This window comes from Carya illinoinensis, chromosome 4 (genome assembly GCF_018687715.1).
Source record: "Carya illinoinensis cultivar Pawnee chromosome 4, C.illinoinensisPawnee_v1, whole genome shotgun sequence".
Taxonomy (NCBI): Eukaryota; Viridiplantae; Streptophyta; class Magnoliopsida; order Fagales; family Juglandaceae; genus Carya; species Carya illinoinensis.
This window is the reverse complement of record NC_056755.1, coordinates 3,473,548-3,496,396: the sequence shown is the minus strand read 5'-3', so window position 1 is coordinate 3,496,396 and position 22,849 is coordinate 3,473,548. Positions and strand designations below refer to the sequence as shown.

The 22,849-nt window shown below is 36.8% G+C and overlaps 1 protein-coding gene across 7 annotated transcripts in view; it reads right to left on the bottom strand.

Annotated features, from left to right (window-relative positions):
* Positions 1-22,849, bottom strand: part of LOC122308312 (protein SWEETIE) — a 57,440-nt gene that overhangs the window by 16,379 nt on the left and 18,212 nt on the right. For 5 of the 7 annotated variants that reach the window (XM_043121563.1, XM_043121564.1, XM_043121565.1 and 2 more), the window contains 20 exons: positions 18,737-18,862; positions 15,409-15,512; positions 11,091-11,223; positions 10,909-11,015; positions 9,460-9,588; positions 9,207-9,374; positions 8,995-9,081; positions 8,691-8,784; positions 7,340-7,408; positions 7,116-7,238; positions 6,965-7,033; positions 6,738-6,842; positions 6,256-6,344; positions 5,706-5,862; positions 4,509-4,658; positions 4,227-4,276; positions 3,986-4,085; positions 3,842-3,898; positions 3,696-3,763; positions 2,826-2,919 (listed from right to left, as the gene is read on the bottom strand). In XM_043121563.1, the coding sequence (XP_042977497.1) occupies positions 2,826-2,919; positions 3,696-3,763; positions 3,842-3,898; positions 3,986-4,085; positions 4,227-4,276; positions 4,509-4,658; positions 5,706-5,862; positions 6,256-6,344; positions 6,738-6,842; positions 6,965-7,033; positions 7,116-7,238; positions 7,340-7,408; positions 8,691-8,784; positions 8,995-9,081; positions 9,207-9,374; positions 9,460-9,588; positions 10,909-11,015; positions 11,091-11,223; positions 15,409-15,512; positions 18,737-18,862 (2,079 nt within the window). The remainder of the gene's footprint in view (positions 1-2,825; positions 2,920-3,695; positions 3,764-3,841; positions 3,899-3,985; positions 4,086-4,226; positions 4,277-4,508; positions 4,659-5,705; positions 5,863-6,255; positions 6,345-6,737; positions 6,843-6,964; positions 7,034-7,115; positions 7,239-7,339; positions 7,409-8,690; positions 8,785-8,994; positions 9,082-9,206; positions 9,375-9,459; positions 9,589-10,908; positions 11,016-11,090; positions 11,224-15,408; positions 15,513-18,736; positions 18,863-22,849) is intronic. The other 2 variants (XM_043121568.1, XM_043121567.1) reach the window with 1 other exon arrangement.

The window sequence follows — 22,849 nt, the reverse complement described above, 5'->3', positions numbered from 1 at the left end:
AGGGATTTCTTGTGGGGGGGACTGGGAGCGGAACAAAAATTTCACCTTGTTAAGTGGGAAAAGGTATGTAGCCCCATCTCGAATGGGGGTTTGGGCATTAGAGATATGAGAACCTTCAATCGGGCATTACTAGGTAAATGGCTGTGGAGATACCATAAGGATCCTGATACCTTGTGGAGGACGGTAATAGAGAGCAAATATGGGGACCTATGGGGGGGTTGGTGTACAAAAGAAGTGAGAGGAGCATATGGAGTGGGCTTGTGGATACATATAAGAAAAGGGTGGGAGGTCTTCAATCGATATACTCGAATCCGGTTAGGAGGAGGAACCCGTATTAAGTTTTGGTACGACACTTGGTGTGATCATGTGGCTCTAAAGGAATCATTTCCTTCTTTATTCAGAATTGCAAGAGATATTGATGCTTCAGTAGCTGATGTACTGGAAAGATCAGGGGAGCAAATTCAATGGAACATCCACTTCAGTAGGGCGGCACAAGATTGGGAGATGAGCAGTATTGAAGCATTTTACAGCCTTTTGTATTCTATTAAACCGGGTAATTCACAGGACAGTCTTTGGTGGATACCTACAGCTAAAGGTACTTTTTCGGTACGCTCGTTCTATAAGTCTCTTTCTCAAGAGACACCTGGTCAGTTTCCATGGCGAAAGATATGGAGACATAAGGCGCCACCCAAAGCAGCTTTCTTTGTGTGGACTGCAGCATTGGGTAAGATTCTCACAACTGATAACTTGAGGAAGCGTAGGGTGATCATCGCAGATTGGTGCTGCATGTGTAAGAAGGGAGGTGAATCGGTGAACCATCTCTTAATACACTGTGAGGTAGCAAGAAGGTTATGGAATGAGGTCTTTGGCAAATTGGACTTAGTTTGGGTGATGCCGGAGACGGTGGTCGGGGTTCTGGCCAGTTGGAATTATTTGAGAGGAAATCAACAAATAAAAGCGGTGTGGAAGATGATCCCTATATGCATCATGTGGTGTTTATGGCGAGAGCGCAATGACAGGACTTTCGAGGACAAAGAGAGATCGATGGAGGATTTGATAGTCTTTTTCTTTAGAACTCTTTGTACATGGACCATAGCGGTTGATTTCAATGGTTTGGGATTACATGAATTCCTTATAGCCATGGATCAAACATAGAACTGGTCACTAATCTTTGTATAAGGCTTTTGCCTCCTTTTTGATAATATAATTACCTTTACTTATCAAAAAAAAAAAGTTACGTAATAAGGAGCTAGAAAGTGATACAAGAAAATCATTGAAACAAGCTCCAGTAAGCACACGAGGATGTCCAAAAAAATAAAGTATGGAAGAAGAAATTTCTTAGCTCATCCGGAGAACGCTCCTTACCTTCAAAACTTCGATCATTCCTTTCTATCCATAAACACCACACGATACATAGAGGAATCATCCTCCATACATCCTCAATATATGAATTGGCCCTACATCTTTGCCAACATGCAAACAAATCGACTACCCTCTTGGGCATTACCCAAGCAATTCCTGTTCTGTTAAAGATCTCCACCCATAGCATTCTTGCCGCCTCAAAGTGAACTAAGAGATGGCCAACCGACTCCCCATTCTTCTTACACATATAACACCAATCCATTACTACGAGACCCCTCTTTCTCAAATTATCCAACATCAAAATTTTCCCAAGAGATGCTGTCCAGCCAAATACAATAAACTGTAAAAATCAGAAATAACTCCAATTTCCCAATCATGAGCAGCTCTACTGAAATAAACATTCCACTGAGGGGAAACACTAGAACAATCCAACAATTCAAACATCGATGCCTCCTGATTAAGAACCAACATAAAAAGAGAGGGAAACATGGTCTTAAGAGCTGAATCACCACACCAAAAGTCATGCCAAAAACTGACCCTACATCTATCACCAACCGCGAAACTAATAAAACGAGCAAAATCCACCCATCCATTTCTAATATTCCTCCACAAACCAACACCATGCGCACTTCTCACTTCATTAGAACACCAATCCCCTCGCAAACTCCCATACTGCAACTCAATAATAATCTTCCATAAAGACTCCCCTTCCTGATGGTATCTCCATAACCATTTCCCAAGGACTGACTTGTTAAAAATCCTCATATTTCCAATCCCCAAACCTCCACTCAATAATAATCCAAGGGATACAAACCAAACACCATGAGATCATTCATTAACACATTGCCTAACCTTAGTCTAGAAAATACATAAATGAAAAACTATATACATGATAAGATGATAACATGTAAACATGTCCCCTTAAGATCACATTTAAACCAATGCATAGCATCACAACTGAAGGCATCACTAAGCAACCCCAGCAGGCCTCTTCGTTCTCAGTTAAACAGGTTCCTAGATTTTGTTTTCCTTAAAAAAAATTGATACCTTAAACCAAGAGGTAAGAATCCAGATTTGGGATTTTGAAGGTGCACTTAATAATAAAATAAGCTCTAACCCCAATTATTTGGATATTTCAAATAGATAAAACTTTGTGAACTGACAATATTTTGACAGAAACATAACTAAGATGGCAAGAAAAAGAGGAATTGCACCAACTAGAGATATGTCCAGGGACACATCCATTGGAAAACAAAAGCATGTAATATAAGGAAACGAGGAATAAACCAATTGAGAAATTCATCCAATCGTGAGAACAAAAAACTAATTTCAAGATGGCATTAAGTCTTCCACATTCCCTTCTTTAAAAGCATTGGATCATTTAACCCAGTTTTACAGTTTTTAAAGAATTGAATAACATACGCAAAAAAAAACCCACACTTCCCACAATGAAAACATCTTACCATGTTACGGCATATTGATATCCAATGAGAAGGACGTGAAGGACATGATGCATAAAGCAATCGCATAATGGTGGTACGTGCCAAATTTCCAATCCTACAAGATTAGATAATATTATTTATAGCCTAAGAATTCTTGATGGAAAAATATTTATTTTTATCAGTAAACAAAATTGTATTGATAATAAGAATAGGCAAAAGCCCAGTTATACAGGATCTATACAAGAGCGTCGCCTTAGCGTGCTAGTTCACCAATAAAATAAATTCATGGAAACTCATTCCATTGAAATCAATTACAACCAACCAATGAAGTAAAGCATTGAAAAACAATTTCCCAAGTCTTGACAGCAAATTTCTTTTTTTTTTTTTTATCATTAAATAGGAATTTTATCAAGAATAGGCAAAGCCAAGTACACGGACATATACAAGAAAATCATGTACATTCATGCCATTAAAATCTATTACAATTGACCAATGGAATAATGTATAAAGAAAAAAAGTTCTAATCTTGTCCATTGTCTGTTCATGGATCCATTGACAGCAAAATATTACTTGTACATTCCAATATAAGTAGGGTTCCAAAGTTCTTAAGCCTTATGTGACATATAGCACAATGTGAAAGTCGTTTCATTGAACCAAAATATTCAAAAGATAGTTACACGTACAATAATACAATACAACAATCACGGCAAAATGCACAAGGAAATTAAGAGAGAAATACAGTCACAATTTCAAATACTAGGGGGCTAAAAGAGAAAATAATTAGAAATTTGATCACCAATTTATGAGCCCAATAGAAACTTTTTTTTTTTAATAAGTTGAGCCCAATAGAAACTAAGGCACCAAAAAAATAGAACAGTTAATTTGACATACTCAGAATCAGTTTCTTCATCCAGCATATGGAACAAGTTATCTTCTATTTGCTCATCAATGATTGAAACCTGCTAAAAAAAATATCAGTAGAAGGATCTAGAACATTTGGATGAGGCTTAGTAGGTTGCATAAGATCAGGGATGCACCGGATCCTTTTCTATGAGATGTCGCAGAGTAGAGACGGCAAGATGCCTCAAAGTTGGCTGTTAAAAAAAGGCAAATTGTAACAGAGAAAATAATCAAACCAGATAGCATTCAAGAACTTATCTCATTATCAAATGAACAAAAACCTGTCTTGAGGACAGCGTTGGGAGAAGATTTTGCACATGCGAGTGGACAGAAACAGCTTGTGGTGCAAACAGAACAAGTTGTTGTGTAAAGCGGACACTCCTGCAAGAATAGAAGGGGGATAGAATATAATCTCAGAACATAAAACAAGAAATGTGACAATAAAGAATAGGTTTTAAGAAAAGTCATCACCAAGGACTGAAACTAAAGAAATAAAGGGCGAAAATAAATTGGGTCACATACTCTAGCATTGTTGCTGTTTCCTGGCAGGAGCTTATCTCTGCAACAACAGACTGGATACAAAATTTATCACAAGTATGTAATCCCCTATCTGAACTAAGATGTATAGATTAAAAAAAAAAAAAAAACAATGATAATAATAACAAACGAAACTGAAACGACAGAGGTGATAAGTTCAAATTAGAATATTGCTCAATACGCGTGCCAAATTGGTTTCAAAAGCATTCCAAGAAGAAGTTAAACTGGAAGAATTTCTAAGATAGTGAAAACTCTGAAGAGCAATACCTTGCAACGTGTAAAAAAAATGCTGCCTGGAGCAAGTTCAGGACCAATAACAGCAACAATGGCATTTATCAGGCGGCCAATTCCTTGCTGAAGCTCTACCCATCCATTCTCCTCAGACAAAAGAATGTCCATGGCAAGGCTAAGTGTTGCCTGATGAAGAGAGAAGCATGATGTACACACCCACGAACATTTAACTATTTAAACAGAGGTGCAAAATCAACATGACTGTCAACTGTACTGACAGAGGACACCAACCATAAAGTCAAAAAGTGTTGCAGCACCCAAATAGAGAAATCTTTTTCAAGCACATTCTTTCATAAATGACATCACTGAATCTACTGAGACTATTACAGCTCTATTAAAAAATAGTGCTAGAAACATAGCTATGCTGACAGTTTTCGGGGGGAAAAATAAACGTAGTTAGTATCAAGGTACGAGTATTTTCTTATTACTCATAAAAAAAAGTATCAAAGTACCAGTCAAATGAGTTGCGTCATTCAAGCATTGGATAATTATTGCATTTATTCATGAAGACATCATTAAAACCACAATGTCATCTCACACATAAAATGGTTAGTGGATGAGAAACTGAGAGTTTTGTAAAACAATCTATCAGAATTGTGAAGTCAAAATGAGTGCCATCTTAATTGAGTGCACTACTCCAGCCCTTGAATCCCATCTAAATATGTTTTTTTTTTTTTTATAAGTAATTATCATCTGCAAAAAGTAAATGTGAAATATTAAGAAGTCCCCCACCCGGGGATCCAACCGAGAATCCGGTCACTCGCCCGTTATCAACCAGGGCTGAGATCATTTTGCTCAAAACCTCCATCATCACAACAAAGAGTAATGGAGACAGCGGGTCTCCTTGTCTTAGGCCACGTGTGCTGTTGAAAAAACCAGTTGGGCTTCCATTTATCAAAACTGAATATTTCACCGTAGATATACACCAATGGATCCAAGATCGCCATCTTTCTCCAAAACCATCTAAATATGTTTGTTTGAGACCAAAGCATTTTTTAAAAGCAAAAATATGAGAAGCGAAAATAGAGTAGCACAAGAGAAAATAATAAGTCAGCGAAGTACATCAAAAGAGACCACATGACATTTACAGATAAAAAAAACCCAATTTTCTCTTTTTGGTAAGTTCAAAAAACCCATTTTCTCAAGGCACTGCAATGGTAAGAATTGGATTACCGGGACATGATTCACAAAGGACAGGCCAGCAGCTTCAATGGTCAAAAGAAGTCCATGCAAAGCCCAGATTTGTAAACCAGCTATTGAACTTTTAGCCAGTAAAGAGATTGAGCTCACAGTTGCAGGCACCAAAGTTGACAAAGCCATTCCTCCTGCACTGAAGGAAAGATATGTAAGATAGAGCAATGGAAGAAATGAAGGGTATGGAAACCATCAACGATTTTTTTTCATCAGTACATAATAATTTTATTGATGGTAGAAAGTAGGCATAAGGAAACCATCGACAATTAGAATATAGAAACTACCATCAATGAGTCTCATAATAAACCAAGAAAAGGACCAAACAAATGTATATATACAACAAGCAAGCTGAAGATTATTTATAACCAAGAAGTGTAGAAACATTTCGACATACAAAATACATGAAGAAAAGATGCACATCTGAATGGTATATCAGAAAACCAATACTCAATCTTTCTTTTTTTTTAATAGATAAAGACAAATGGGACATAAAAGGTTAAAAACTATGAAACAGAAGCTCAATAGTCACCTGCGATGAAGGCAGCCAAGTGCAATGGCAATTGATCCAGTATAGCTTGAATCTGTTGCCCCAGTTAGGTCACCAAGCAGTGATCTTGTCTGTTTCATCACCATATATGGTAAGAGAGAGACAGACAGACAAACAACCAGAGATTGACAAACATAAAATTCAAACTCTCCAAGTGGGGGGGGTCTGTATTTTTTACATCATCTAAGCTTGGTTTGGTTACACAGATGAAACTATCTCATCTCATCTCATATCATATAATCATTACAACTTTCACAAATTCCCACACAAAATATAATAAACAATTCAACTTTTTCAAATCCCAAAACAAAAATTATATTAAAAAATTATATTCTAACAATATTTTATTTAGTTTTCAACTTTTATCTTATCTCAACTCATCTCATCTGTAACCAAACGAGGCAATACAATTTCAATAATAATAGAATGACATTGTTGCTTGGACAGAAAACTCTGGAACTGACCATTCTTGCCGTAAAAATATCGTTGCCAAGGCGAGCCAAAAGACCAAGACCCTCCGACGATGCTCTGCGCTGTGATGCACAAATGTCTCCCTCTGACAGAATACTCTGCCATGAAATGTGAAATTTATATGCAAACCCAATGGCATGATGCCAATAGCAACACCACCAAATAAAACAACAATAACCACAATAACCATCATCACATTGATTGCTACTATAGTTAATACCTGAAAAATAGCTTGTGCCGAACCTAATATTTCAGGCCCTAGTGGTTGGGGACGCAAAGAAAGCAAAGCCTGATCAAACACATGAGATCATAATCATAAGCTCAGACTCCACACACGATATTTTGAGTAGATCAAAGAAGATAAAAAGAACCTTGAACCCAGCCAGCAACCCAACGCATATATTGGTGACACTGGCTGCATGCCATGATTGCTTCTTTCCAGCTTTCAGACACTGCTCCATCATTCCAAGAAGTGAGAGCATCCCACTACTCTCCTGGGATATGAAAATCCAGGTCATCATCAACATTCCAAAATCCCTAGTTTAAATATTGAAGAAAATTTTAAATGAATAAGCCATATACCACATTCATGTACCTGAGAAGCAAAGATTACTCCAAAGCAGAGAAGCATCTGATTCACCAATGTCTTGCTTATTGTTTCCGGCTTCATGGAAAACTAAATCTTCAGTGTTTGAACTTAGTGAAACAATGAAAAGTAAGCGGTACAATTTGCAAAATCTAAGAATATACAAATCAACAATGCTAGAGCAAAGCTTCTACAGACATGAACTTAAATAACTAAATAAAATTAATAAGATAAAAAATTTACTTAATGTTTACATCAATATATGCCATCCATGCATTCTAGCTGCTCTGTAAGAAACCATCATTCATAGTTGAGTCAAATTTTCTCTTTCGCATACATTTGAATACACATGAAGTTAAGCCAAATATGTTTTGCTTAAGCAGGTCCACTTGATGGTAAGTTATGATTGTTGCTTTCGCAGGATACTTCTGTAACTTACAACAGATAGAAGCAAATTACTAGAAACACTCCAGCACAAAAAGCAACTAACTAGTCTCCTTTATCCAGCTCTTCTTTCCTCCTTTGTATCAATTTTCTGTTATTTGTTTTTATTGGCACCGGGTATCCGAGAACAACGTCTTGACTAATCTCGGGGGTGCACAGGCTCTTACCAAGGAGTTTCTCATAAGTGCACCTCAGATAATTCAAGGGAAAAATTCCCCTGTCCAATGGCCCCTAGAGATTGTTTGCACCAAGTGGGATTCGAACCTTGGAGAGAGCATACCACCAAGACCAAGGCCTTTACCACTAGAGCCAACCCTAAGGGTTCAATTTACTATGATTTAGTACCCCTATCACTAAACTAATGATTTTGCTTCCTTCAACCAGCAAAACCACTATGTTATTGGAGATTGAAATCTTCAACACCTCAATGGAAAGCCCAAGCCACGTGACCTATACTCCAAACGCACTAGTCAATGATACAATTAGAGCCCCATTAAAACATTATAAAGAGCAAGAACATTTCCTTCCCAAATAATATGGGATCTCATATACCACCTACCCTTACACATCATATAGGATATCACAATCTCCCACCTTAAAATCCCAACATCCTCGTCAGGCCTGTCCTTCGTAAGTGGCACGGCCCAAATTCCACATTTTTTGTTGGAATAGCCTCTGATACCATTTGTAACACCTCAATGGAAGGCCTAAGCCACATGGCCTATACGCCAAAGGGACTAGTCAATGATACAATAGGAGCCCTATTAGAATATTATAAAGAGCAAGAACCTTTCATTCCCAAGCAATATGGGATCCCATATACAACCTATCCTTACACATCATATGGGGTATCACAAAATCACAACTTCCAATTTGCAAGAATGCAAATCATAAACCAAGTAGAAAAAATTATTACCTGTGGAAAACTAGAAGGCTCACTCTCCCATACACAAGGCATGAGGCCATCTTTACTGCCTTGAAACGCCCGAAGCTCATCTTCAAACCAATCCCTAATAAAACACAATTAATGACAAACAAACAGCTTTTGAAAGTGAAAGGAAGTGGAACAGAATAAAAACATCTGAGCTACCCAAAAGTGATTAAAAACGATGCATTATGAAAAATTATCAAACTCACAATCAAGAAGTAACAGCAGAAATACAAGGTTTAACAACATTCATGGAAAATCAAAGGACTTGGGAAATGAAAAGCTAAACCACCTTCCAGGAATCCAGGGACCTAACCATGCATCCCTCTTGTCTAACAGCAACCTCAAGCATGAGCTTTCGTCGCATCCAGAAGCAACTCTTTAATTTCACCCAATAAGAAGGAAGAGAAAACCAAACCGGTCACATAACACATCGAAGAAATCTAAACATATGACAAAAATCTGAAAGAAAAGGGAAGCAACTTAAACAAAGATAATCATTACCTATATGGAGTTGTGCATAACTGAACAATCTGGGGGTGGTCATTCTTATATGTAAACGGGTCAGGAAGTGACTGATAAGCAATTAACGTTTTGATGATAAATATGTCTAGTGCAGGCTTCATATTTGGCATCTCTTTAACTCTAGCCACCGCAATATAGGATAAAGCACTGCTTTTATTAGACATGTTAGAAAACTTCAACTAATTGATGCATAAGAAGCAAGTTTTGACCTAACATTTTGTAGTAGGCATACCTACTGAGGTATACAAGCACCGGTTGAAGTAAAATTCCACTGTTTGCAGCATTAGGAGTAACAAAGCATCTTACAAATGCCGTGAGTGCATCAACTGCAGCAGACCACACACTACAAAAGGCAAAAGAACTGAAGATATTTAAACACCAGCAAAGTACAATCAACCTAATGCAGGACATCCACACCTGGCAAATTTATTATGGCATCTTTACTTGAGCAAAAATTAGTTATAAAGTCAAAAACCTTAATGACTAGCTAATAAGAGAAATTTATTTAAAGTAAATAGGCATAGCCCAAGTACACAGGAAGTATACAAATGTAAACACCTACTTACTAGCTAAAACAAAAAATAACTAAAACAGAACAGTACAATCATTCCCATTCCTTACAAGATTCTTCACCCAAAAACTTAAAAGTCAAAAAACTATGATTAAGAAAATTTTAAGATAAGAAAAGCCAGTCAAAATCATGAATCAATCCTGGCATTTCCCCACAGGAAAACAAGAGTTTATAATTCTTTTTCTAAAAAGAAATCCGGCCAGTAAACCATGGATATAAACACTTCTCCAAGATGGCACAGTCTAAATTTTTTTAAAAAAAATTAAAAGGAGTTCCAAAAAAGATTAGAATGAAGGCTGCCTAGAACATGTAATGAATCAAACAATGAACTCATAGAAAGACTAGATAACTCCAGTAAAACTTTCTACTGCAGCACTAAAATATTTGAAAATTAAAGAGCCATAAGCTTTCTACTGCAGCACTCCAAAATAGTATCAGTGAAAATGCTCAGCAACTCCACCAATTAATTCAAAATAAGCATCATCAGACAAAATGGAACCATCATGAAACAAAAACATATAACTGTTTGGCCAAAAACCAAACACCAAGAGTTTGGCGGAAACGCTTCAGTTTTATCTTCTCCAACATATCATAATTACAGTGCCTTTTGTCTCTTAAGAGTATAAAAATGAAAACATTTTTCTCTTTTGTTGTAACTATTGTAATTCCAATTGAGATCCTACTGCAATATAACCATACTTATGTCACAACTATACAGCTGGTCTTAACCCCTAGGGGATGGCTCGAGTGGTAAAGGCCTTGGTCTTGATGGTATGCTCCCTCCAAGGTCTAAGGTTCAAAACCTTTTGGGTGCAAACAATCTTTAGGGACCACGGGACTGGCAGATTTCCCCTTGAATTACTCAAGGTGCACTTGAAGGAAACTCCTTGCTGAGCACCTGTGCACCCCCAGAATTAGTCGGGATGCTGTTCTCAGACACCCAGTGCCAATTAAAAAAAAAAAATACTGCTGGTCTTACAAGCTTGTAAGGATGCAAGGGATTGCAGCTTCTGTGCATGAGTTAGACCTACTACAGGTGTTTTTTCCATTAAAGAACGATATGTAACAGAAAAAGCAAGAAAAGTGACCGTACATAATGTATTGACTTACCATATCCTGGATGTTAAATCTCCAGTTTGCTTGATTTCATGTTCCGGATTTCCACTAAATATGGTAGCCCATAACGAAAGAATATCAAAAACCTGATCTTCAAGCTCCTGCCGATATAAACCTAGACTCAACATACAAATAGTTCTTAACACAAAATAAATATTACGGAGATGACTACGTACCTCCTTTGGCATAGAAGCTAATAAAGATGATAAAAGTAACCATCCAGCTTCTTTTTCAACCGCAGCAGCCACAAGGTTCCGACTAGGTTCTGTCAGCATCTTTTTTGAAACCTCAAGCACAGATCTAGGCAATCTGCACAAATCAACAAGATAATACTGCTTATAACCACCAGCATTTAGAAACCATGATCTTTCATGTAAAAATAAAATAAATAAATTACCATTCCAATCATTTCTAATTTGACATGGTGACCACAAGAAAGAAAGAAAACAAAATAGAATTTTGTCAATGGCATGCCCCTGTATGAATCTGCTGTGTAAATCAGGGCACTGGCTGAATAAAGCTAGAAGAGTATGAGTTGTAACAAAATATATGGACAATATTTGGGCTAGGGGATCTTTGGAGGGAGGCAACCAAAAAGAAAAACCACAATTATAAGACAACACAACAAACGCATGGAAGCTAAAAGGAAGCATGAGAAGCGATATAAAAGAGCACTAATACACTATTAGCATTCCAAGTCCCGCACCATATCTCATTTCTTAGTCTACAAAGGAATAAACATATCTTCAGCAAATCACCATGACAGTGCCTGGATTCAAATTTAAAATCAAAGAACAAAGGCATTGCCCGCTAGATGAAAAATGTTCTGTCCAGTAATGCAATGTTCATCAGGTGGAAGGTATTAAAAAAATAAAAAAGAAAAGAAAAGAAAAAGAATAAAAAAAAGGAGATAATCTGACCGGTAACAAATGCCATAGAAGATCACTTTACACTAAGATAGCCAACTGCGTGCAAAAAGAGCTGGATATACAAGAGCTTTGTTTTGTTTGATAAGGTTACCCAAGATGATTTTTTTTATAGGTATATATGGTTGATATCCATCATTAGTTCATTTATTAGGACATATACTTCATACAGGCAATAGAACCAATTATACTTCAGCACCTAAAGCTATCAATATTCAAAATATGAAATTAAACATATTCAAAAATATGAAATTAAGCATCTCCAAAAATGGCACATAGAGAAACCCATATCAACCAGCTCATGCATGTCCAGTCCGAGCACTACCATACCAAGTATTTTCATCTGTTCATGAGAAACATGAACTTTCGTAGGAGAAAATATACATAGAGCAGGACAACACATCATTCAAGAAGAGAGGAATCCAAGTACAACAAAGACAAGGGAAATAAAGCAAACCTTCTCTAGGAATCAAAAAGTGGGCTGCCAGCTAACACTCTCTAGGAATCAATAGGGTCTACAATAATCCTTTGTTCACCTCCTCATCTCAATATGGTGCAATACAACAATTAAAGAATACGGTAAAGGCATCTGCCTCCCAATCTAGAGCCGCTCTAATAAAGCTTACATTTCACTGAGAGAAACCACTAAATAGTTCCAAATTGGATGTCATAGAAGAATCCTTAGTATGGGATACACTGTACACATCCAAGAAAGCTTCTTTGAGGGCCCTATCTACACACCACAAATCATGACAGAAGGTGATCACAAATTAATGTCCCAACTTAAATCTGGTATGATTGAAAACTTCCCTAACTTATTGTGGCCTTCCATAGTTTTGCCCCATGGGGCCCTTCGACCTAATTAGAACACCACCCACCCCTACAAACATCCATATTTAGAATCTACAATTGCTCTCCACAATGCCTCTCCAATTTTCTAGTGGCACCAAAGTCACTTCCCAATAACGTAGGATTAAACGAGTAGGTTCCAAGCCACTAACCCACCCTCAGAGACCGGAGGGCATATCTTGGCTCAGCTTATCAAGTGAAATTTGACCTCTTCACCTAACCTACACTTAAGGAAGTCTCACTGCAACTTCTCTAGGCGGTAAATAGATTTAAACACAACCTACAATCTTTCTTACCACCTTCCTAACTAACATTCAAAAACATCCTAGCAAAATTTGACAATTACCAACTATTTTTGGCCCTCCATATTGGTTTAATGTGGCAGCAAAGAAGAAACCATTTCATATCTTACATCACTCCCAGCTTTATTTTATTTACAAATAGTCATAGTCAACTAATTGTACTAGATCAAAAAAGTTGTGAAGGGATGAAATATATGAGTCAAAACTAGAGGTTCTAGATCTTCTTTGTACACCATTATCCAAAGATACCCATAAAATGAAGATCCCATATAATGTGGAATATTTGGGGGATTCAGATACCTTTAGAAGCCAATCTACCAAAGCAATCATTGTTTCTTTTCTCAAACAAAACTGTCTATACAGTCACTCCATTTGACCAAATTCATCTTCACTCACCATTAAAAGTTGGTCAAAAAAATTCCAATTCTTCTTTCAACTTCAAAAGGATTGAACCAAAAATCAACAATGTAAAAGAATCAAGTTCAACCATGTAACCTTATTTCAGTCCCATCAATTAGGCTAATATAAGTTTAGAGATGTTTAAACCATTTTTTGGTACTTCTTACTTCATTACCTTCAAGATAATTTCATGAAACTATTCACATTCGATAGCTGCACGATCCCAAACATCAATTTGGGTGCAAGAATCCTTTTTTTTTTTTTTTTTATCAGTAGACAAAATCTTATCTTTTTTATTAGTAAATAAGAATTTTATTAGAAAGGCGAAACCAAGTACATGGGACATATATAAGAGCAACATCTATGCATGAGCGTCTAAAGATACAAGGAAATCATGTACGTTCATGCCGTTAAAGTCTATTACAAGCGACCAATGGCATAAAGTATTAAGTAAAAAAAAAAGTTCTAATCATGTCCATTGTCCGTTCGCAATCCTCAAAACTCCAACCATTCCTCTCCATCCATATGCACCACCATAAGCATATTGGTATCGTCTTCCACACAGCTGCAATTTAAGAGTTACCCCGGATGCCTTGCTAGCTGGCCAAAAAGTCAACGATCCTTCGTGGCATCACCCATGGAGCCCCACTCTAGCAAAGATATCATTCCACAAGTTCATGGCTACATCACAATGCAATAATAGATGATCCACCGACTCCCCATTTTTCTTACACATATAACACCAATCCAACACAATGATTCGGCGTTTCCTTAGATTATCTAAGGTGAGAATCTTCCCTAATGAAGCTGTCCATACAAAAACAAAAAAAAAAAAAAAAGAAGAAGAAGCTTTTAGAGGAGCCTAGTCTAGTCTTCCATATGTTCTTCCGGAGTGTACTTGTAGAGTGTGTTATAAGGGACTTATAGTACGACCATACAGTAAATCTTCCCTTCTTGGACAATGACCACAAAAGTTTATTAGCTCCTCCATTCACTCTACAATTATACACAAGATTGAAGAAATCTGTAAATGTGTCAAATTCCTAGTCTTGGGCAGCTCTTAGGAAAATGATATTCCATTGAGGAGAGCCACTAGATGGATCCATGAGCTCTGCCACTGAAGCCTCTTGTCTTCATGCAATGCTTTATATTGTCGGATAGGCTTCCTTAAGGATTCATTCTCTCAAAAAAAAAAAAAGGATTCAATCTCCACACCATAGGTCATTCCAGAATTTAATTCTGAAACCATCCCCGACTGCATAGCGTGTGTATCGATGGAAATTTGTCCAGCCTCTTCTTATGTGTTTTCAAAGCCCCACCCCATGTGATCCGCTCACCTCATTTGAGCACCATCCCCGCCCACAATCCACCATATTTTAGATTTATGATAACCCTCCACAAAGCTCCCCTCTATTCTTGGTAACTCCACAACCACTTTCCCAATAAAGCGTTGTTGAAAACCAACAAGTTCCGAATTCCCAGCCAGCCTTCACGTATTGGGGCACAAACCGAATCCCAATTCACCAAATGAAACTTGAGTTTTTCATCCATTCTCTCCCCCCCCCCCCCCCCCCCCCCCCCCCAAAAAAAAAAAAAAAAAGGAAATCTCGTTGCAATTTCTCTAACTGATGAGCCACCTTGCTTAGTAATGGAAATAACGATAAGAAGTAGGTGGGTAGGTTGGATGGAGTATCTTTTATCAACGTAACTCTACCATCTATGGACAAATAATTCTTTTTCCAACTCACCAATTTACGCTCCATTTTTTCCACCATCCCATCCCATGGGTGCTAGAATCCTTGTGTCTATGGTGATTTCAAAACAAGTACAAATGACTAATATATTTCAAAAATTTAAGATATGAACAAATCATAAGACTTAAATCATGCAGTTACACCCATACATGACTAGAAAATATGATATAATTTCAAGGATATATCTCTCTGTATGCGCACGCATGCACAACATTGTCAGCTACAGTAGTCTAGGTTACTGCAGAACAAAACGAAGACCAGTACCTAGCTGGATAACCAAGAGGTAACTTTGGCGAAACAGAAACCAAAGCTGCCAACACAGTCGCTTGCCCATGCAAAGAATCAAGTTCAAATTGCAAATTGCTTCCCTACAAACAACATAAAAGAGTCAAATTGCAAATTGTTCCCTACAAAAGAAGACTACTAAATAAAATCAACATCAAAAGAACCAGAAAAAACCAACATCAATATAAAACAGCCAATTACTTATACTAATTTTGTTTACAAATGAAGCTTGCTAAAGAAATTTAATTTTTTTGGGGGGGGGGGAACAGAAAAGTAAAAAGCTTATCATGCATGAATCACATATACTACAATCCAAAGGTGGGCATGGCAATAACTAAAAAATGGATCGGGAGAATCCTAATATTACACTGATAATGCACAACCAAGAAAGTGATTTGTGAGAGACTATTTACAATAGCCCTCAGTATACCTAAGATATGATCCCTTCATAAGACATTTAACCAGCTAATCCTTATAGGATTAAATTCAAGCTTTCTGTCAATCAGCAATTATCTTTGACAATAAAGCCCTAGAAGTTTCAGATTAGAGCCACAATACAAAAGGGTAGCCCTGAGAGGATGTAGAAGGGAATTTAAAAAACCTTCCTGGATGAACTAGCCGGTTGGTATGATATTGTAAGTCACAAAAAATACAAAGAAAAAACTGTCATTTATTTTTGGCCAATACTGCAACCCATTTCTGCTTGTGATTGCATTTCTCAAGTTATCAGCTTGAGAAAGGAATTTTTTGACTTGCAAGACTGATGAATTGAGATGGCATGTTTGGGTATGAGATGAGAATTTTGTGAATAGTAGTGAAATTGTTAGAGAATAGTAGTAAAATGGTTTGAGTTAAAATGTTTTATTAGGTTTTAGGAAATAAGAGAGAAAAAGTCAAATAAAAATATTATAAAGTTAAAAAATTGTTTGAATATACTTGTAAAAAAATTGTTTGAATATAATTTTTTAATATTATTTTCGTTTTGAAGTTTGAAAAAATTATATTATTTTTTGTGCTTTGTTTGGAAGTTTGAGAAAGTTGTAACGATTAGATGAAAATTTTGAATATTTGAAATTGAAAAGTATTTTGTGCTTGCAAAATCTTTGGGAAAGAAATTATGACAAGTTGTGAGATAAGATGAGATGTTCTCAAAATCATCTCACGTCCCAAACAAGAGCTTACACAAGCCACCTCATCTCATCTCATCTCATCTAATTTAATCTCAAAACTTCTTATAATTTTCTTCCCAAACATCACTCAAATACAAACACTTTTCAATTTCAAATTTTTAACTTTTCCATCTAATCATTACAACTTTCCTAAACTTCCAAACAAAATACAAAAAAATACAACTTTTTCAAATTCCAAAACAAAAATTATATTCTAACAATATTTTAACTTTATAAAATTTTTATTCAACTTTTTCTCTCTTCTTTCCCAAAACTCAATAAAATATCTTAACTTAAACCATTTCAATACTATTCACTAAGGGTGAAGAACGGTCGGTCCGGACCGAAAAAACTGACACGACCGACCATCGGACCGGTCGGCCTCGATCCAAGATTCTGTGGATTTTCGTATTTTCGTCTAGTCCCGAGGTGGGGCTTTCCCGGACCGGACCAACCGAATAGGAAAATGTTTTTTTTTTCATTTTTAAATAAACTATATATATTATTTTATATAATAATTGTATAATTAATTGTGTAATTTTCATCTAAACGATTAGTACATTGACAATATAAAATTTTAAATATGTAATTACAAATTAATATTCTATTAATTAACTAATGTATATTATCAATTCACCATTAACTAATTAGTAATTACTAACATCTACATCTATGATCTAATTGAAGTTATTAGATAAATTTTTTATACCTAAGTTGTAACTTGTAAGTAAATATAAAGCAATTATTATTAATGTAAATTTTAATTAACTAATATATGATATCAATTAACTAGCTATCACCAACTCACAATTTAATAATTTAATATATTATTTTTATATAGTAATTATATAAGTTAAGGATGTAATTTTCATCTAATTTATTATTATTAACCATATAAAATATTTTTTTAATGAGTTAGTTACATAATCTACATTAATAATTCATCTATATTAATAATTCACTTAATTTTAATTTAGTAATTTAAATAATTTTTATTAATTTATTTGGAGAAAAAAAAAGAAAAAATTTTGAAAAAATAATAATTGAACCGAACCGAACAGACCGACTAGATGTTCGAACCGGACCAGACCAATTTCACCCAGTATTCACAGAATTCTCGTCTCATCTTATTCCCCAAACATCCCCTTAATATCTTTTTTTTTTTATAAGTAATATGATATTTCATTGATAAAAGGATAGGCATAGCCCAAGTACACTAGAGGTATACAAAGGCATACACCTTTTTAAGAACTAGTAACAGTTACTCCCCTTAATATCTAAGCACCACCTAAATTAACTAGCGTGCATCCTGTGTATTTGGTCTATGCCTTTTCAGTTCGTCAATAAAGTCTATATTACTTATCAAAAGAATTTTCTAGTTTGTAGCAGCCATGGTCCCAAAGACCATAATTGTTACCATTCAACTAATATTTAGACTATTTTCCTTTTAAGAAAGCACAAATGGCAACAAGGCTTTAACTGAATTCAGCTACGACTAACAACTGAGAGCAATATCAAGGCAATAGAGCACTAAACCAGCACCAAATGGTTCACAAATTTATTCATATAAGGAAATTCTGCCTCCCACGTACTAAGGCTACACCTCTATTTTGGGATAGGATGACTTCTACTAGCCATCAAAAAACCAAAAATGCCACATTTGCACGCTGCAAAGAAGTTTTCCCTCTCACTTGGTAAGAGATTTGCTATGGCCAAGCTTACTGCTAGCCTATCCGCTAGAGCCAAACTTCGACAACGATTGTTCATAGCACAACAAAAAGCTACTAATAAGGGCAAGCAATAGTTTTAGTATAAGGAACAAATTAAAAACTCTGCACTGTTAAAGAAACCTCATTTAACAAATATGGTTGGATTATACATAATCTCCCCTAGCCAAGTGGAGCATGAATGAAAGTGTTAGATGCTTCTTTTATTATTCCACCTGGTGAGATGTTACTAAACTCATCAATGTGCATAAATTTGTTAAGGCACTATGACTAAAAGATACCTTAAAAAAACACTTTTTATGGTCTAAAAATATGTCGAGATAGAAAATCAAGACAAGGATAACCATACAAATAAATAACCAAACGCAAGGTATAAAGAAAAGAAGGCATCCCATAATTTATCAACTTTACCTTTTCAAAAGAAACGTTCTCCCTTAGAGCATTTAGCGTGGTCACCCCAAAAGAAATCAAACCACCAACACAAGTGGGATCAACCTCGGCCAATGCACGTAATGTCAATGCAGCCTCAACGCACACCTAGCCACAGATCCATATAATGTGTAGCAAACTCATATCAAAGAGCAATCAGATGTGTTGCCATCTATTATAAGTATAATATGATATGATCATCAAGCACAATTAGGACTCAACATCTATGCCCAAGGCAATCAATTCACAAAAACTACATATAAGATTATCTTCCAACTCATTATACCTGAGGAAACAGTAACCAAAAGTACTCTAAACAATTGGCCTTAATATATAAACAAGTGGCTAATTGATACCAAGATAATACACACAACTCAAGACCTCCAAAATAAGGGAAATAATCTAGCCACAAAGGGATTAGACAAAAGCAATGTCAAAAATTGACGTGGCTTGATGTAGTTCATCATATTATAAAGTTACTTTAATTGTAAAGTAGATCTAACGGATCAGATGAAGCCATGTCAGTTTGTGGGATTATTTTTGTGTGATTACCTTGTGGATGTAGCAGTACTCCCAAAATAATAGGAGTTTTTTACCTCCAAAATAATAGAATTAACATTACAAAAGGATCAGGTCCCCAAACCATCACTTCCTTTCTTGCAATTTCTTAGTTGACATACCTACATGAGGAAATCCTCCAGCCCAATGTGTAATAAGCTTCCAAATCTCCAATCTATTAAGGATCGATAGATTCTTGGTCTCCTCTTATTGGGAAACCCATTATCCGAATATCATTAAAAAGTGACTTCCCCAACAATGTGGTTGAAATCAAAGAGCTTTATTGACAGAGTTAAACAATTGTGGACTTCTTATCAATTCCAAGGAGCTCCAAATTATATTTTGGCATGTAAATTGAAGGCACTAAAACAGACTTGAACAGGTGTTTGGTAAAGTGGAAGGCCAAAAGAAGCTACTCTTGGAGGAACTTAAGGGATTGGAGAACATATTGGAGGTAAGGGAAATGTCAGAAGTAGAAAGGGCTCGCAAAACTCAAGAATCTGTAGAACTTGAGAGGGTTTCCATCATGGAAGAAATATCTTGGAGACGAAAGTCAAGAGCCCTATGGTTGAGGTAGAGGGATAAATTTACCAAGTTCTTTCAATGGCTGGCTAACTCACACAGGAGGAACAACGCCATTGCTACTTTGTTGGCAAATGGGGTGACTATCTCTAACCAAGCCGAGATCACAGATCACATTGTCAACTACTATGAGAATTTGATTTTAGAACAATTTTCTTGGCGGCCTAAATTAAACGGACTTACCTTTTATACTATCAACTCACAAGTAAAATGATGGCTTGAGAGGCCTTTTGAAGAAATGGAGGTTCGGAAAGTGTTATAAAGCATGGCGGGTGATAAAGCTCCAAGTCCAGATAGCTTCACTATGGTGTTCTTTCAATCTCGTTGGGAAGTGATCAAAGGTGATATCATGGGGTCTTTCAAGAATTCCATGAAAATGGAAGGTTTGAAATAAAAAGCCTCAATGCAACCTTCATTCCTCTTATTCCAAAAAAACTGGGTGTGGTCAAGGTTAAAGATTATCGCCCCATTAGCTTAGTGAGTGGAATGTACAAAATCATCTCAAAAGTCTTGACATATAGGTTAAGCATGGTGGTGGAGAAAGAAATATCAAAGCCCCAAAATGCCTTTGTGAAGGGGAGGCAAATCAAATACTTGATGCATTACTTATTGCCAATGAATGCTTGGATAGTAAACCCAAGTTGGGAGAGCCATGGCTTTTTTGCAAACTAGATATGGAAAAAGCCTATGATTAAGTCAATTGGAGCTTCTTACTCTAGATACTCGAGAGATGTGGTTTTGGGGGTTAATTTTTTTTTTTTTTTTTTTTTTTTGTGATAGGTAAAAGAGATTTTATTGATCCACGTAAATATACAAAGCCCGAGTACGCAGGGAGTATACAAGAAAGAGCTTAGTTGCAACCTAAGTGCTATGAATAGTAGCATAAAAGTCATTAAGACTCGCTCCATTCAATACAATAGTAGATGCCCAAAATAGTGAAGTATAAATCGTTCACCCTCCTAGGCATAGCCCATGCAATACCAAGCCTTGAGAGGATCTCATCCCACAATACCTTAACTGCTTCGCAATGAAAAAGAAGGTGGTCCACAGATTCACTATAGTGTTTGCACATGAAGCATCAATCCATTATGAATAGTCCATGCTTTCTTAACTTGTCTATAGTCAATATTTTACCATGGGAAGCCACCCACCCGAAGAAAGCAACCTTGAGGGGGACATTGCTCCTCCAGATTCTCTTCCAAGGGAAGGCATTGGAGGAGTGGGTCATCAAGGCCTTGTAGTAAGAACAAACTGAAAATTTCTTGTTCCCTGTGCATGTCCATATTAATCTGTCCTCCCCTCAAAACCTTAGCTTCAACGCATATAACATGCTGTAAAAGTCAATGATGACGCCCACCTCCCAATCCTGGACTGCTCTAGTGAATCTCACAGACCAATGAATGGAATTAGCAATAATGCACATATTATCAGCCACCGAGGAGCCCTAATCAGATGCAATCCTATAAAGAAAGGGGAAAACGTTTTTCAAAGCGACATCCCCACACCAAATATCATGCAAAAACCTAATTCGCGTGCCCCTTCCCACCACAAACCTGAAGTTACCATGAAAAGCATCCTATCCATTCCGGATAAGTTTCCAAACTCCCAAGCCATAAGCCCCTCTTACTTCCTTTGTGCATCAACCTCCTCAGACACTCCCATATTTAACATCCAAGATATTCCTCCAAAGAGCGTCTCCCTCAAGATTATAACGCCATAACCATTTTCCAAGGAGTGCCTTGTCGAAAGTTCTCAAATTTCTTAAGCCCAACCCACCTCAAGGCAAAGGGGCGCATACTTTATCCCATTTGATCAAATGGAATTTCTTTGCATCCTCTAATCCTCCCTATAGGAAATCACAGAAAATCTTCTCCAGTCTATTCGCCTCCCCTGCAAGCACATGGAATAAAGAAAGAAAGTACGTTGGAAGGTTAGATAATGTACTCTTAATAAGTTCCCCCCCCTTAGACAAGTAAATTCTCTTCCACCCTGCCAGTTTGCCTTCAATCTTCTCAACAATTTCTTCCCACATTGCCTTATATTTATGAGGGGACCCCAAGGGGAGTCCAAGATACTTCATAGGCAAGGATGAAACCTCGTAGCCTAAGATGGCAGCCACCTCACTTGCGTTATTGACCGACTCAGCAGGAACTACTTCCGACTTGGATAAATTCACCTTAAGGCCAGATACAGCTTCAAAGCAAAGAAGAAGTGCTCTTAGGGAGCGAAACTAATCCTGATCCGGGTTACAGAAAATCAATGTATCGTCGGCAAAAAGAAGATGGGAGACTGTCAAGCTTCCATGCGAAGAAACACCCACCAAGAAACCACCCATTTCCAGCATTCTGCTCAGCACATCCATAACTAGAATAAATAAGAGCGGGGAGAGAGGATCCCCTTGTCTCAATCCCCGAGAACTGTTGAAGAAGCCTTCGGGAGTGCCATTGACCAAAACAGAGAATTTGACTGCTGTGATACAGTGCTTTATCCACTGGTACCATCTTTCCCCAAAGCCGTACCTACCGAGGATATACAACAAGAAATCCCATTACACATGATCAAATGCCTTTTCCATATCCAATTTACACAAGATACCTGGAATGTCGGATCTGACTATGCTCTCTAGGCACTCATTGGCAATGAGGACCAAGTCAAGAATTTGCCTTCCTTTCACAAATGCATTTTAGGACTTCAAGATTATCTTCCCCAGAACTTCACTCAACCACTTCGCTAAAACTTTGGAGATGATCTTGTAAACCCCACTTACTTACCAAGCTTATGGGACGGAAATCATTCACTTCCACCGACCTCACCATCTTGGGAATAAGGGCAATGAAAGAGGCATTAAGGCTCTTCTCGAATTTCATAAAAGAGTTGAAAATCGATAAAAACCTTCATTAGATCCTCCGTAACAATGTCCCAACAAGCGTGAAAAAAAAGCCATTGGAAAGCCAT